This window comes from Falco rusticolus, chromosome 17 (assembly GCF_015220075.1).
Source record: "Falco rusticolus isolate bFalRus1 chromosome 17, bFalRus1.pri, whole genome shotgun sequence".
Lineage (NCBI taxonomy): Eukaryota > Metazoa > Chordata > Aves > Falconiformes > Falconidae > Falco > Falco rusticolus.
The window spans coordinates 706,862-721,122 of record NC_051203.1 but is presented as its reverse complement, the minus strand read 5'-3'; the positions used below and the strand labels follow the sequence as shown (position 1 = coordinate 721,122).

The 14,261-nt window shown below is 61.5% G+C and overlaps 1 protein-coding gene across 4 annotated transcripts in view; it reads right to left on the bottom strand.

Annotated features, from left to right (window-relative positions):
- Positions 1-1,134: 1,134 nt before the first annotated feature.
- NAV1 (neuron navigator 1) overlaps positions 1,135-14,261 on the bottom strand; it is a 63,337-nt gene continuing 50,210 nt past the window's right edge. For 2 of the 4 annotated variants that reach the window (XM_037410619.1, XM_037410620.1), the window contains exons 13-32: positions 13,911-13,963; positions 13,715-13,738; positions 13,544-13,621; positions 13,280-13,363; positions 12,985-13,096; positions 12,238-12,359; positions 11,810-11,818; positions 10,208-10,404; positions 9,943-10,105; positions 9,679-9,853; positions 9,361-9,458; positions 9,142-9,237; positions 8,826-8,985; positions 8,496-8,731; positions 8,231-8,388; positions 7,971-8,042; positions 6,388-6,584; positions 5,774-5,892; positions 5,329-5,526; positions 1,135-5,005 (exon numbers count right to left, since the gene is read on the bottom strand). In XM_037410619.1, the coding sequence (XP_037266516.1) occupies positions 4,910-5,005; positions 5,329-5,526; positions 5,774-5,892; positions 6,388-6,584; positions 7,971-8,042; positions 8,231-8,388; positions 8,496-8,731; positions 8,826-8,985; positions 9,142-9,237; positions 9,361-9,458; positions 9,679-9,853; positions 9,943-10,105; positions 10,208-10,404; positions 11,810-11,818; positions 12,238-12,359; positions 12,985-13,096; positions 13,280-13,363; positions 13,544-13,621; positions 13,715-13,738; positions 13,911-13,963 (2,447 nt within the window). In that variant the 3' untranslated portion in view covers positions 1,135-4,909. The remainder of the gene's footprint in view (positions 5,006-5,328; positions 5,527-5,773; positions 5,893-6,387; positions 6,585-7,970; positions 8,043-8,230; positions 8,389-8,495; positions 8,732-8,825; positions 8,986-9,141; positions 9,238-9,360; positions 9,459-9,678; positions 9,854-9,942; positions 10,106-10,207; positions 10,405-11,809; positions 11,819-12,237; positions 12,360-12,984; positions 13,097-13,279; positions 13,364-13,543; positions 13,622-13,714; positions 13,739-13,910; positions 13,964-14,261) is intronic. The other 2 variants (XM_037410621.1, XM_037410622.1) reach the window with 2 other exon arrangements.

The following is a 14,261-nucleotide window of genomic DNA, read 5'->3' as shown; positions in this document are numbered from 1 at the left end:
AAGAGACTCACGGGTGCTGTTTCCCAAACCGATCGGACCCTCCCCTGCCTGTCACCCTTGAGACATGCAGCTGAGTTCTCCCAAACACACGTGTCCAGCTGAAATGGAAGCATCAGCATCGTCCCCGCGTGGTCCTTCTGCAACCCCCTGTGCCAGGGGACCAGTTCCTCAAGGCTTGTGGCTCTGCACCGTGGCTGTCCAGCTCGAAATCCCTGTGTGTCACCAGGTGCAGGGCCCAGCATGGAACCCTTCTGCTGCCTGCACAGGGCCACAGGCCAGCACAGGCTGGGGAGCACGCACAGGCCCCTCTGCAGATGAGGGGCCATGGGTCTCCAAATCCAGCCCCACCCTCCAGGTTCAGGATTGCGAACTTACTTGAACTCACCCTTATGGAGAGGAGCCCGGAGCTGCCGGGAAGTGCCCTCTCCTGGCCTCGCCTTCGCCACTGCAGCCTGTTACAGCTTACCACCACCCTGACATTAATCAATGGCTCCTGGAGCATCTGTCCCAGCTCCAGCATCGCTCTCCGGAGTGGAAAACAGCTTTTGAGACACCCAGGGGACGACTGGGACCTCCCTTCCCCTCAGCTGGTATCTGCAGCCTCCTCCTCACCCCCCGGCGCTGCTCAAGGGACACTGTCATGTATCTGTCCCCCTGTGCTGGAGATGTGGGGTGGCACCTGTCACCACCCTGTCCCTTTTAAAGGGGAGATAGGGACTAACCCTGGCGAGGCGAAAGGGGCCTGGGGGGATGCCCACCTGCCCCGAGCCCACCACTGCCCCTGCACACTCCAGGTGCAACCTGTCCCTGCCGCCCCAGGGGGTGATCCCCCCCACTGTCAGCATCTCGCGGAGCTGCCAGGACTTCAAGCCAGGAGCATTTCTGCACGCTCCAGGCTTCGCAGGAACAGGATCTTGGGAGAGGGGGTCTCAATCACCAAAACCGCCGCCAGCATCTTGCAACACAGCCAAGATTTCAAACCAGGAGTGTTTCTACAGAGCCCCCTTCCCCAGGTCTTGCAGGGGGGTGACCACCAAGGAAAGGGGTGGACGTGTGGTGCTACGAGCACAACTGTCCTACCCCTCTCCCACGCAGGGACAGGCCCACGGTCGCCGGGACACAGGACCAGCAGCCAGGCAGTACAGGAGATAACTTTATTGAATCCAATGGTGTTAGACAGACGACCGAGAAGAGACATGCCAGTTGGTGCGGGCAGCGTGGGCAGCAGGAGCTGACTTGGTGCAGGGCTGGATTTGTTTCTGCCTTTCATAATATCCTCAAGCCTTTTCCTGGCTTCCTTTTATACTTCTTTTAAAATTTCTTTTAAGTAAAAACAACTAATCGTGGAAAGAGTCCAGATGGTGTTTGTTCCCTATGATTGTTCCCGCAGCTATGTACAACGTGGGGTTGGGTCTCAACATCAGGTATAAAATGGAGCGAGTTTACAAACTTGGAGGATGCAAGGAAAAAAGCAAAGACAAGACAGGCGAGAGCAGTAGAAATCTGGACCAAAATCTTAAAGAGAAATTTAAAAAGTGCTATAAAACCCCTGGGCAGGAATACCATGCAGTTAAGAAACACAAAACCCAGTCAATTACACAGATCATCTAAAACAGGAATTTGTCCATTTTGTCTTTTATTTAATTAAAAAAAGGTTGTTGTTTTTTTAATAGAAAAAAGCTAAAATTGTAAGGTTCAGGCCACTGGGCAGTAGCAGCTCGAGGGTGCAGGAGGGTGAGGTGCTGGCGTCTCCCAGCTCCAGCCCCCTCAGGAGGGGTCCTGGCGCTCCCAGGGGCCACGAGCACCTTTGGAGGTGGCAGGCACCCTTGGGGGGGGGGGGGGGGGGGGGGCGGGGTGGTGACAGGCTCCTTTGGGGGTCACAGGCACCCTTAGGCATGTCGAGCACCCTTGGGGGTGGCAGGCACCTTCGGGGGCAAGAGGCACCCTTGGGGGTGACCGGCTCCTGTGGGGTGACAGGCATCCTTGGGGGCAGCCGGCACCTTCGGGGGTAGCAGGGGGATGAGTTAGTGCAGTCCTTGGACCCGTCCCCCCTGGGACAGAGGGGCTCAGCCCACAGACCTGGCAGCCCTGAGGGACACGGTCCCCAGGCGCCCCAGACAGGTGCCACGCCTGGGGACACGGGGTGCTCGGTGTAAGCCAGGAGGAATCCGTCAGGGCCCATCTCCTCCAGCTGGGTAAGGCCAGTGAAAGCCCCCGCCATGCACCACCATCCCAGCACACGCCGCTGCCATCAACCTTGCCCTTCCTGTCGGGTCTTCCTCCTGATTTACACCAGCGTGCTGCTCGCCTCCAGCACACCCCAGCTGAGCTTACGGGGCAATAGGCAGTGCCACGCTGGGGAAGAATGGGGCAAATCTGCAGGAAATAGGCTGGGGGACACCCGCAGCACAGCCCCAAGTGAGCCGGTGACGGGGACAGTTTGATCCACATTTTGGTGGCTCTCTGGGCAAAAATCAGGCCCAGCCAAGGCTGCCTGCAGGCCATGCAAAGCGAGGGCAGGTCGTGAGCCCATGGGACTCCTCAGGGCTCCCAGGCACGGGACAGCCCCCAAGGGTGCATCGCGCCCTTCCCTGCCCTGGGCACCGGAGCCCCAAAGGGGGCAAGAGGGGCTGGAGTGGAGAGCTGGGTCCCCACCACCGGCCTCGAGCGGCTGCTAAGCCGGTGTCTTGTACAATCAGAAAAGAAGTCAGCACAGCACAGTTATCACTGAGTACAAAAAGAAAGAAAAAAAAAAAAAAGAAAGAAAACAGGAAACAAGGAAAGAGGCGCAGAGCAGGGCCCCACCAACTCACGCAGGGCATTCGACTACAGACCTATTTACAGCGAGTCCTTAGCCGACAGCGGCAACACAAGAGAAGGCGAACAGACAGCCCTAGCGTCCAAGCCCGCATGGGGGGGGACATCCCTGTGCAAGGGGCCGGGCTGGCCGGCCACGGGTGGCAGCGGGAGACGGTGGGGAGGCTGTCGGACAGACGAAGTGAGCACCATGGGGCACACGCGCCACGGCTGGGATGTGCCAGGCGGGATGCACCGGCCGAGAGAGCACCAAGGGCAGCGGTGGCAGCTGCCTCCGAGCAGCACAGGCACGAAGGCCAGGTCTCGGAGGAGATGCCCATTTTGGAGGGTTGCGAGATGTCCCTGAAGGCCACACCAGCCATGGCACCAGGGCAGGGTCTGAGGCTGCCCAGTCCCCAGCCTGGCAGGGGCTGGGGACAGGATGGGCTCGGCAGACCTGGCCCTGGGGGGTCACGGCTCCCCAGAAGGCTCCCCAGGGCCCCAGCTGAATGCGGGAGCTGAGCTGGATGGCAGTGGAGAGGAGGGGGTGCCCAGAGCGCAGCTGGGCTAAGGGAGGGAGGTGCTGGCACCCTGCAGCCATGGGGCAAGCAAGGGGTACTGAAAGCAGCAGCCCCAGCTCGGCCATGCTCAGGCCAGTGCCAGCACCCCGTCCCATCCCAGCCAAGCTGGCTTTGGGGACAGTCACAGGGCAATGCAGCCAGAGCTGTCGCCTCAGCCCCATGTGCCCCCTCCCCACACAGCCAGGGATTAAGGCACCGTGGCAGCACTGGGGCTGATCCCCTCTGTGCCAGGAGCACCCCCTGTGACACTGCAGGGTAGGGCCAGGAGGACATATGGCAGCCCTAGCCGTCCCCAGAGCATGGACACGGGGCACAGCAAGACCCTGCCACAAGGTGCAGGAAGGCACAGGGCCTCGGGGAGCCAAGGGCACAGGGACCACCCCAGGCATGGCTCACCAACCCACCCCCTCTAGGCCTGGCAGCGCTGAGGGGATGGGGCAGGTGGCCAGTTGCCCAGGGATGGAGCAGCAACACCCCTGCCATGGCCAGGCCTCGGCCACGGCTGGGTACCTTGGGGAGGGGATGCCCTGTGGCATCCTGGCCTGGCAAGACCCCACCCCAGGGCCAGACTCTGCCTTGTGCTTTGGGGAGGGGGAAGCTGCCAGGCAAGGGGCTGCTCTGAGAGCATCCCGCTGCCACTGGCTACCAAGTCCCAGCTCAGCCAAGCTGCAAGGCCCCGAGAGGTGGGTTCAGGGACTGGAGATATCCAGTGAGCACCAGTTTCATGACAGAGGTGGTTTGAGTGGTGGAACAAACAGCTGCAAAAGAAACCAAAAGGGAAAAGGAGCTGCCTACAGGGAAGCAGCAGGCACCGGGCCACGGGCTCCAGGCCAGGAGAACAAAGAACCAGAACAAAAAAAGGGACCAAAGTGAAGTCTGGACTCGGCCAAAGGAAAATGGGAGGGGGAAACAAAAGAAAATAACCAAAGCAGGGTTTATTGGGCTGTCCTGGTCGCAGCGGCTGCCATGCAGGTGACATGGGGAACGTACAAAGACAGCAGCGAGCGCCACACTCCTCCTCGGCCAGCACAAGGCAGGCATTCCCTGCAGCAGCGGCTCCGTCGTCACCTGCCCTCAGCTACGCCTGGCTGGGTGGAGAGGGAGCTGGAGACCCTTGTGCCCGCACTCTTGTCCTGCGGCCACACACTCCTCCCGTGCCCCCCAGCTTTGGCCCAGGTGGCTCCTGTGGGGTCCCTGCCCCACGCAGGGGCCTTCCTGCGGCTCCCGGGAGCAGGAGCTCGGCTGCATCAGTCGCCCTGGCCCCAAAGCCCAAGAGTTTGCAATAGAGACAGAAAAAAACAAGAAGAGAAACCAGGATTCTCCTACCCCCAGGGTCGCAAGGAGAGACGGCACCTCGCGCTCTCCCACAGATGAGCTGAGCTTCCCCACGTTCTGCCGGGACGTGCCAGAGCCCTGGTCCTCTGCTCGCACGCCAGCCCCACGCTCCGGGATACCAAAGGAAAATAACAGCAGCCCAGCGGGAGCGGTGGCTGGCGGCGGCTCCCCTCTGCCTGGGCTGGCATGTCTGGGCCTCACAGAGTTGACTGCAGGTCAGGATCCACCATGGTCTCACGGTCCGGAGACTCGATGTAGTTGGCGGCTTCCTGGAGCTTCAGCAGCATGGCCATCTGCAGGGAGAAGAGCATGGCACCGAGCCCCAGTGGGACGAGAGATGCCCTGGGGAAGCCAAGGCCACTTGGCCCTCCCTCCCTGCCCTCCCGTACAAACCAGCCATCCCAAGCAGCTCCTTAGAGGCTAAAGCAAAGCCCAGAGGTGCTGCAAAACCCATCCCTGTCACCAGGATCTTGGCCTTGGGCACAGCTGGGATGCTCACGGCTGAGCATGCCAAAGCAGCGCAGAGGGACAGGCCCTGGTGCATCAGCTGTAACAGCCCGCTCGAGGTGACACACGGGGACACGTACATGCAGACTCCAGCACAGCAGGGACATACCAGAGGGTCAGAGTCCAGGGAGCTGGGGGTCGTGTCCTTGACGGTGCGCTCCTCGGGAGGGGAAACGGTGCTGTGGGGCCCAATAGTGGGTGGGGGCAGGTGGTACAGCTTGGACTGGTCCTGCTGTGCTGATGGCCAGGGCAGGGTGTCCCGCACCCACTCCACGGGGTCCTCCCAGGCTGCCTTCTGCCCGTGGACCTGTACACAGGGAGAGCAAGCAGCAGCCACCTGTTCAGCATCTGCCAGAGCCGGCATCGTGGCACCCCGAGTGTCCCCAAACAGCGCTATGTCCCACTGAAGCCACAGGGCAGGGCAGGGCCAGACAGGTGTCGCCTGTGCCCAAAATCCCAGTGCCTCCCTTCTCCGTGCCCCATTAGACTGCTGCATCAGCACATCCCCAAGCACCGCTGGTTTATTTCCCCATGTCCCAGGCAGCTCTGTGTACCTTGAGCCCATCTTTTGCCCCCTCCTGCAGGTAAGGGATGATGGAGTTGTTCCACAGGTCAATGAACCAGGTCCGGAAATCCTCAATTCCAATGGGGCAGGACAGGAAGAAGCAGGGACCTGCGGGGGGAAGGCAGAGAGCGAAAATGGGAGCCGAGTCCCTTGGCTCCAGTCACTGGCCCATGGCAGCACAGCACCAAGGTGGGCAAGCCTGGCTGTGCAGGGTGCCATGGGCTCGACCACCTCCCGGGAGCAGCGTCTGGCAGAGCAAGCTCCCAGGCAAGTCACCAGGCTGCCAAGGTCCATGTACCCCCCAAAAGCAGAGCGAGGCAAAGGGAGACCTGCCTAGGGAAACACGGCTCTCCCTGCTCAAGGAGGGGTGCCAGTGACACAGGTAGCCTTGGTTGACACCATGGTGACAGCTCCCATAGGGCACAGCCAGAAATGCCACCCAGGGAAGAGGAACGCTTGTGTGCATTGCCCACCAGCTTCTGGTTGTGTGGGCTTGGGCAACACAGAGCAGCACAGCAGCTCCCAAAGCTCCTTTGTTTTTTTTGTCCCTGGGGGCTCCCAGCAGTGCAAGGCGCAGGAGGGAGGCACGCAGCAGGGCCGTACCGATGAGGAAGTCAGAGGTGCTGTGTTTTTCCAGGAAGGTGTGCAAGTGGTACCAGAGCTTGGGCACCCAGTCCAGCACACGCAGCAGCTCCTCCTTGTTGGCGTTGACATCCGTGTCCGACTCCAGGAGCTTCCGCCGCAGGTAGCGCACCAGGAAGCCGTTGGCTGGCTCCACGTTGTTCGAGAAGGTCAGCATCCTGGGGGAAAGAGTCAGCTGTTCGGGGCTGGGTCTCTGCACAAGCCGCCAAGCACCCTCAAGGGGGACCTCCTAGCACCCCCACACTGCATGTGCCCAATGTTGGGGCAACAGGTCCTTCTGGAATGGCAGGCATGGGCCTGGGGATTGATCCTCATCCAGGTTCCCAGTCACAGGATTGTCCCCAGGACTGCCCCGGGGCAGAAGTGATGGCCTCTGTCCCCCGCTAGCCTGGGGATGGTCCCCAGGGATGTACAATAAGCACGTGATAAGTTTAGTAAATCCTTTGACACCATCTCCCACAGCATCTCCTGGAGAAACTGTCTGCTCATGGCCAGGACGGGTGTGCTCTGTGCTGGGTTAAAAGCTGGCTGGACGGCCAAGCCAGAGAGTGGTGGGGAATGGGGTTACATCCCGCTGGCACCGGTCACACGGGGTGTCCCCAGGGCTCAGTGCTGGGGCCACTCCTGTTTAATATCGATGATCTGGATGAGGGGATCGAGCGCTCCCTCAGTAAGCTTGCAGACAGCCCCAAGCTGGGGGGAGCGTTGATGTGGGGGAGGGCAGGAGGCTCTGCAGAGGGATCTGGGCAGGCTGGGCCGATGGGCCAAGGCCAGTTGTAGGAGGTTCAACACGGCTCAGTGCCGGGTCCGGCACCTGGGTCACACCAGCCCCACGCAGCGCTGCGGGCTGGGGGCAGGGGGCTGGGAACTGCCCGGAGGGAAAGGGCCTGGGGGGCTGGCTGACGGCAAACTGAACGTGAGCCCCCCGTGTGCCCACGTGGCCAAGGAGCCCAACAGCGTCCTGGCTTGTGGCACAACAGTGTGGCCAGCAGGACCAGGGCAGTGACCGTCCCCCTGCACTCGGCACCGGCGCAGCCGCACCCCCAACCCCGGGTTCAGTTTCGGCCCCTCACTCAGGAGGGACAGTGAGGGGCTGGAGCGTGTCCAGAGCCGGGCAGCGGGGCTGGGGCACAAGCGCTCTGAGGAGCGGCTGGGGGAACTGGGGGGGTTCAGCCTGGAGAGGAGGCGGCTCGGGGGGGCCCTCATGGCTCCCTACAGCTGCCGGCCGGGAGGCTGTAGCGAGGTGGGTATCCATCTCTTCTCCCAAGGAACAAGTGATAGGACGAGAGGAAACGGCCTCAAGTTGCACCAGGGGAGGTTTAGGTTGGACATGAGGAAAAACATCTTCACCGAAAGGGTGGTCAGGCACTGGAGCAGGCTGCCCCGGCCGGGGGTGGAATCACCACCCCTGGAGGTGCTCAGAAGACATGTAGATGTGGTGCTCAGGGACATGGTTTAGTGGTGGCCTTGGCAGTGCTGGGTTAATGGTTGGACTTGATGATCTTAAAGGTCTTTTCCAACCCAAATGATTCTAAGATTCCCACCTGAAGCTGAGATGGAGGCCATGGTTTGGGGTCATCTTCACAGGCTGGTTGGTGGTCCCAATGATGTAGGGGCTGAGCAAGTGACAGAGAGAGACAGAATTCATGAGAAAAGCATGCTGCATGACCCCCGCCTGTGGCAGAGCTGATCTGAGCACAGCAGCCAAGCAGTCTCATCTCTACAAGCCCAGGGACCTTGCTGAGAGCAGCGGGGAGCATGCATGTGCCTCCTGCGCTGGTGGAGGGTGCAGTGGGGCTCTCACCATTTGTGGTATTTGCAGGTGAGCGCGCCATTGACAAGCTCGCTGATGGAGCCCGCCTCACTGAGGTCGTCCAGGAGGATCACCAGTGGCACATCTGGTGCCATGCCCGTCTCCCGGTCAATCTGGTTGGCCAGGTTGGAGAGGTACAGCTGCAGGTCCTGCAATGAACGGGCCGGGTGTCACACATGGGGCCGTGACATGGCTGCCAACAAGGACCGCAGCACCAGGGTCAGCGGGGACACTTCTGGCTGCAGCATGCCCTCACCTTGCAGGACTGCTGGTGCATGTTGAAGGTGCTGACAATGCCCTCGGTGACGTCCCGACCTGAGCGCTCCACCAGGTACTCAGCCAGGCGGTTGGTCAGGTAGGTTTTGCCGGTGCCGCTGGGTCCCGAGAGGATGAGCCGCCGGTGCTTCAGCAGGAGGCTGATGTAATGCTGCATCATGGGCTTGGGGATGAGTGTCTCAAACACTAGGCTGTCCACGCACTTCTCCTTCAAGCCTGCAGGCAAGGGAGGGCTGAGGGTCCTACTCACATCCCACGACACCGTGAGATAGGGGGAGGGACAGTGATGGAGCCTCGCCATCACACTGACCTTTGAGTGTCACAACAATGCTGGTCAGGCCTCGGCGGCACAGCGGCAGCTCTGGTGGCTCTGTGTCCAGGACCCGCTTGATGTGGCTGATGCTGTAGCCATAGACAGACTCGGTGCTGAGCCCCAGCGTGGAAGCAGGATCCATCTTGGTGATGTAATCCTATGTGGACAAGGACAGGGCTGTTAGTGCCCCTGAGGACCAGCGGGCAGCAACCAGTTCCAGGAGACCCTGGTAAGGACCTGGGCCAGAGAGCATCAGACACAGTGGAGCAGTATAAAAGGCTGGCTCACAGAGGAGCGGCCCCCATGCGCCTACCTTAAAGACCTGGCAGACAGCCTCATCCAGCATCTTCCAGTCCACCTTCCCGCTCACCTTGGTCCAGCCCAGGAAAAACTCCTGCTGCTTGAGGTCCTAGGAGCCAAGGCAGGTGTGCAGAGCAGAGCACTACACCCAGCCCCAGAGAGGCATTCTGTGCCCCTTGCCCAGGGCCATGGCACTGGGACCGGCCAGGCTCCCTGTACAGCCCACACTTACCCCCTTGATGATGTGCTGGGGCGGCATGCGCACCACGATCCGTAGTGTCAGCTCATCCTTCTGGGTGCCAGCGCTGACAGCGTCCATAGGGGACACGTCTAGGGACAGAGCAATGAGGTTGTGCTGGCAGGGAGAACTGAGCCACCAGGCCTGACCAGGACCAGCCCGAGCCACATCCTGCTGTGGCTGACTGTGGCACCGGTGGCATGACAGATCCCCATGCACAGCTGCCTCCAGGTGACCAGCAGCACGTTCCCATCACACACAGAGTCTCTGTCCCAGCCCTTCCCCATCTGCCAGCAGCTCTGTCACCCCTACCTGCATCCCCCAGGCTGGGGCCAAAGGCATGGCCAAGGGTGAGACCCAGGGAGCGCCGCGGTGAAGAGGAGGCTGACGTGCTCATGACGTGGCCAGGAACAGAGCCTGGCACTGCCGAGGGCCCTGGAGCCACTTTGAGCCGATCATTCTCGGCCTTCAGGAGGTCCACCTCCAGCTGGGGAGAACCAGTTACGGCACTGGGTGAGGAGCTGGACGCCGGCAGCACAGCTCAGAGCCAGTCAGGCTCCTGGCAGTGGTCCTTACCTGCATGTTGTGCATGGTCTCCCGCAGCTGCTCCAGCTGGTGGGCCGAGTTGAGGGCCTCCAGGCGGATGTCCGTCAGCTTCATCTCCTTCTCCCACAGCTCGGACCGAAGCTCCGACACCTCCTTCTTCTCTGGCTCACCCTCACCATGGGCCTGGAAGAGCCTGGGCCAAGGGAGAGAGAGTCTTACAGGGTCCAGGGTGGGAGCCTGCAGCCCCCACGACCGGCCCTCCCCATTCCGTGTTGCCCATCCTGGCCCCACGTACTCAGCTGTGTCAATGCCCACAGACGAGGATGTGGAGGATTTGATGGAGGGCGAGGCGGTCTCTGTGGAGCCATGCTGCAGCTTGGGGGAAGAGGGGGCCGACGAGTCTGGCGTGGCGATCTCCTCGATGTCCGAGTAGGACGAGGCTGATTTAGGTCCCTTCTTGATGCTGAAAGCCTTGTTGAAGGAGCTGCGCAGCTACAGGTGACAGAAAGGCACTTGTTAGGGACAGCCCGACAGTGCAGCGCTGAAAGCAGAGACAGGGCTCAGTCCGGCCCTAGAACCACCGTCTGCCCAGGACCCACAGACAGCCTGAGCTGGGACCAGTAACACCGTATCCATCACCGAGGCTGCACTGTGCACTGCCACTGCCCCGGGTAAGGCACCAGCCTGACCCTGCTCTGCTGGCACAGCTGGCGGAGGGGGTGCACAGCCCTCTGTGCAATGCTCCAGCCCCAGCCTGGACGGCGCGCACAGCCCCAGAGGGGGACCCCCGTCCCAGCCAGGCTTCCCCCAGCACCTACACTGGGTGCTCAGGCACTGCACCAGCACCCCGACCCGTCGGGAAGGGCCGACTCCATCCTGACCTTCACCCCCACCACAGCCATCCCAGCAAGTGGTGTTCAGGGGGACAATCCCCCTACTCCACAGCCAGGGTCCTGGTGCAAGGGGACAGTTACCATCCCACCGTCCCACCCCCACTGTGGGGTCCTCCTGGAGGCACAGCAGGCCCGCCAGCCCTCTGCAAGATGTCACGGGGGTCCCAGCCAGGCATGCAGCATGCACACAGCACAGAGAGCAGCGGGCGGGTGAGCGGCGTGCCAAGGTCAGGGAGGGTGGACGGACACTGCACGGGGGCCAAACCGGGCCTGGGTCCTGCACATGCACCACCAGCCTGTGGGAGAGCAGCAGGACAGGCACCCCGGGCTCACACCAGGTCCTCTGGAGGGCCAAGACCTGCTCCGAGGGGAGGTGGGAGGAAGAGGGGATGGAGAACAGGCAGGATCCAGCCCAACTCCCACAGGCACCAGGCGGGCTGGTCTGGTGTGACCCCAAAAGCAAGAGTGCTGCATTTCAGCACAAAAAACCAGGTGGGTGTCAGGTTCTGCTGACGATGAGAGAGTAGAGGAGCACTGGGACTCACGTGGGTCCCAACAGGGACAGAGCCATTTGAGGCCACGTCAGGCCAGCCCTGGCAATGCAGAGATAGGCAGCACCACACACCGGTGCCACAGGCAGGGCTGCAGTGAGGTGCCCGTCCAAAAAGATCTAGCCACAGGGAGCCAGGACAATACCTGCCTTCCCCAGGCAAGAAGGGGACTGTCCCCATCCATGGGACAGGTCCCCAACCAAGCCCTTCCTGCTGCCTCAGAGCCGCCTGGGGCAGTTCAGCCCATCCACGTGGATGCATGTTTTGGCCTTAACATCAAATGAAGCAGCCAAGGTGCACGCAGTCCGGCTGGGGGCCCCGGATGGCCCATGCGGGGGGTTAGTGCCAGTGAGATGGATGGGATGGGTAGTGTCATGAGCACCATTCCCGAAAAATGGAGCAAGGCCCCTGGCAGGGCATGGCACGTGGTGGAAGGGACGGCATAGGACTTACCTCATACACCTGGAAAAAAAGAGTTGAGGTCAGCATAGCGGGAGAGAAACAAAACAAAGCAAGACTTAATTGTGCATCCAGCTTTGAGCTGTCTGGTGCAGGGAAGGGGCTGCCTGGCCGAGGTGTCCGGCCCTCTGCACTGCCAGAGCCTGCAGGGGCAGGAGATGGGAGGAAAAAACAAGGGAGCAGGCGTGCAGGACCAGGGCTGGAGAACTCCCAGAGGGGCTGGAGAAGTCCTGGCCAACACACCAAAACACAATCCATGGTGGCTACACGCTCTTCATCAGTGCTGTCCCCAGGGGACAGAGGAGACAAACACCACCATGCCACGGTAGACCAAGAAGCAGCTGGCTTGTGGGCCTGACCCCAGTCAGACCCTGCCAGTGGCTCCCCAAGCCCCACTCCTGCCAGTGCCCTGCCCAACCCACCCAGCTCTTCTTCTTCTTCTTCTTCGCATCAGCGTCCTTGCTGCTGCCAATGCTGGAGTGGCTGGTGATGCTGTTGAGGCTGGAGATGCTGTCAGAGGAGTTCTGCCGCTTGATGCGCAGCTCTAGGACCAGCAAGAGAAGCAGGAGAGATCAGAAAAGGAGGTATCAGCAAATTGTGTCTGCCCCAGTGCCAGAGCCACCTGCACTCTCCTCCCTGCACAGCTTCCCTGCTCACACCCAAACACCTTCTGAGCTTTCGGAGCCACCTGGTAAGACAACAGGGGGCTCAGACACTACATGGGCGCTGCCTCCAACTCTAGGGAGATGCCCAGGGTGTACATCATTCTGCTCCTGTCCCAGGCCACCTCCCTGCCAGCACGTTACACTCACATTGTGGTTTCAGGACTAGGAACAGCACTCACGGGAACAAAGTCAAGATCAGCAGCCAAAACTGGGCTGTCAGCAAAGGGCCCAGTGAGGAAGTGCCCCAGGGAGGACAACCACCCCGTCCCCACACCAGTGCCAAGATCTCCTGCAGTGACAGCTCTGGCTGTACAACCCTGGCTTCAGATGCTCAGGGGTCCCAGGAGGGGAAGAGCTGCTGCCCAGGGGACGCTGCCTCCCATGTGAACACCTCATGAGCGAGATGTGCTCTGGGCACCTCCAGGCAGGCACAGCCCAGCTGGGTTTGGGCGAGTAGCTGAGGAAGGGCTACATCCCTGCAGCGGGAGGGCTGCAGCACCTTACCTTTGGGGGTGACATCAGTGCCATTCAGTGCACCCTGGATCACAGCTTGGGCCTCCGAGTTCTTCTTCTTCAGAAAGTCAATGGTTTCTCGCAGGTCCAGCAGCTCAGTGTCCTGGGGAGCAGAGCCAGGAGCTGTACAGTGTGTCCCAGCAGCACAGGGCCCACCTCAAGAGCACCACTGGGATGGGCAATGTCACAGCAGGTTCACCGAAGTCCAGCATCCCCCAGCACCACGAGCACCCTCCGGGACCACCAGTACCCCCCAGTACCTACTCGGCATCCCAACAGTGCCCACCTTCTCCTCAGCGGTCTCTGCCAAGTGCCGCAGGCGGGATGTCATGCTCACCAGGCTCTGCTCAAAAGCTGCCACCAGATTGGCCTGGGAGAAGTGGAGAAACAGGTGAGCACCCACGCCTGGGTGAGCACCCTCTGCCAGGTGTGGGACACGAGAGGCTGGAAAGGGGAATCCAAGGCTCTGGTGGGCGCAGGGCAGCACCAGCCCCACACACTGCAGGGACACAGAGCGGTGTGTCCTGCAGCAGGTCCCATAGGGACTCACGTTAGCAGACAGCTGGGACGTCAGGGTGGCCACCTTCTCCTGCGAGGACTCCAGCTCACGGCGCAGCTTGCGGATTTGCTGTGGGGAGAGAGCAGAGGCAGTGAGAGGGGCCAGCTGCTCACCCTCGCCATGGTGGCAGGGGCAGGCGACGAGCAGAGGGTGCGGGCTCACCTCAGACTGCATCTTCTCCTCAGCCTGGCAGTGCGAGAGCACAGGGAGACAGACAGACAGAGGCAGGCAGTCAGGAGGGCAGCGAGGCACGGACAGGCTTGGCGCAAGGCAGAGGCATGCACAGAGCCCCCCCCCCTTCCCACCCAGGCCCCCACCAGCCATGCACAAAGCAGCGCAGCACAGAGGCAGCTCTTACGGAGGAGTAGGTGGAGGACGCGCTCGAGGCCAGGGACAGCACCGATCCATGAACTGCAACAGAATAAAACCCAGCCCGTCAGGGTGCCCCGGGCCAGCAGCATCCCCATGGCTGCAGGTGCAGGGCATAGCAGGGTGCAGAGGACGGAGCTCCCAGTGGAGGGGGGCTCTGTGGGGGGGCCGGGGGAGGCAGAGGGTGGGATGGCAGCTGCTCAGCACTGCCTGTTTCTCAGTGTGTGGCTGATGACCTCCCTCGGCACACGGTGTGCAGCAGGGTGTGGGGAGCACCCTCCACCTGCACCCTCCTCTCTGGCTGAGCCCAGGTGCTCTGCCACTCCCCCTGGCTGCTTGG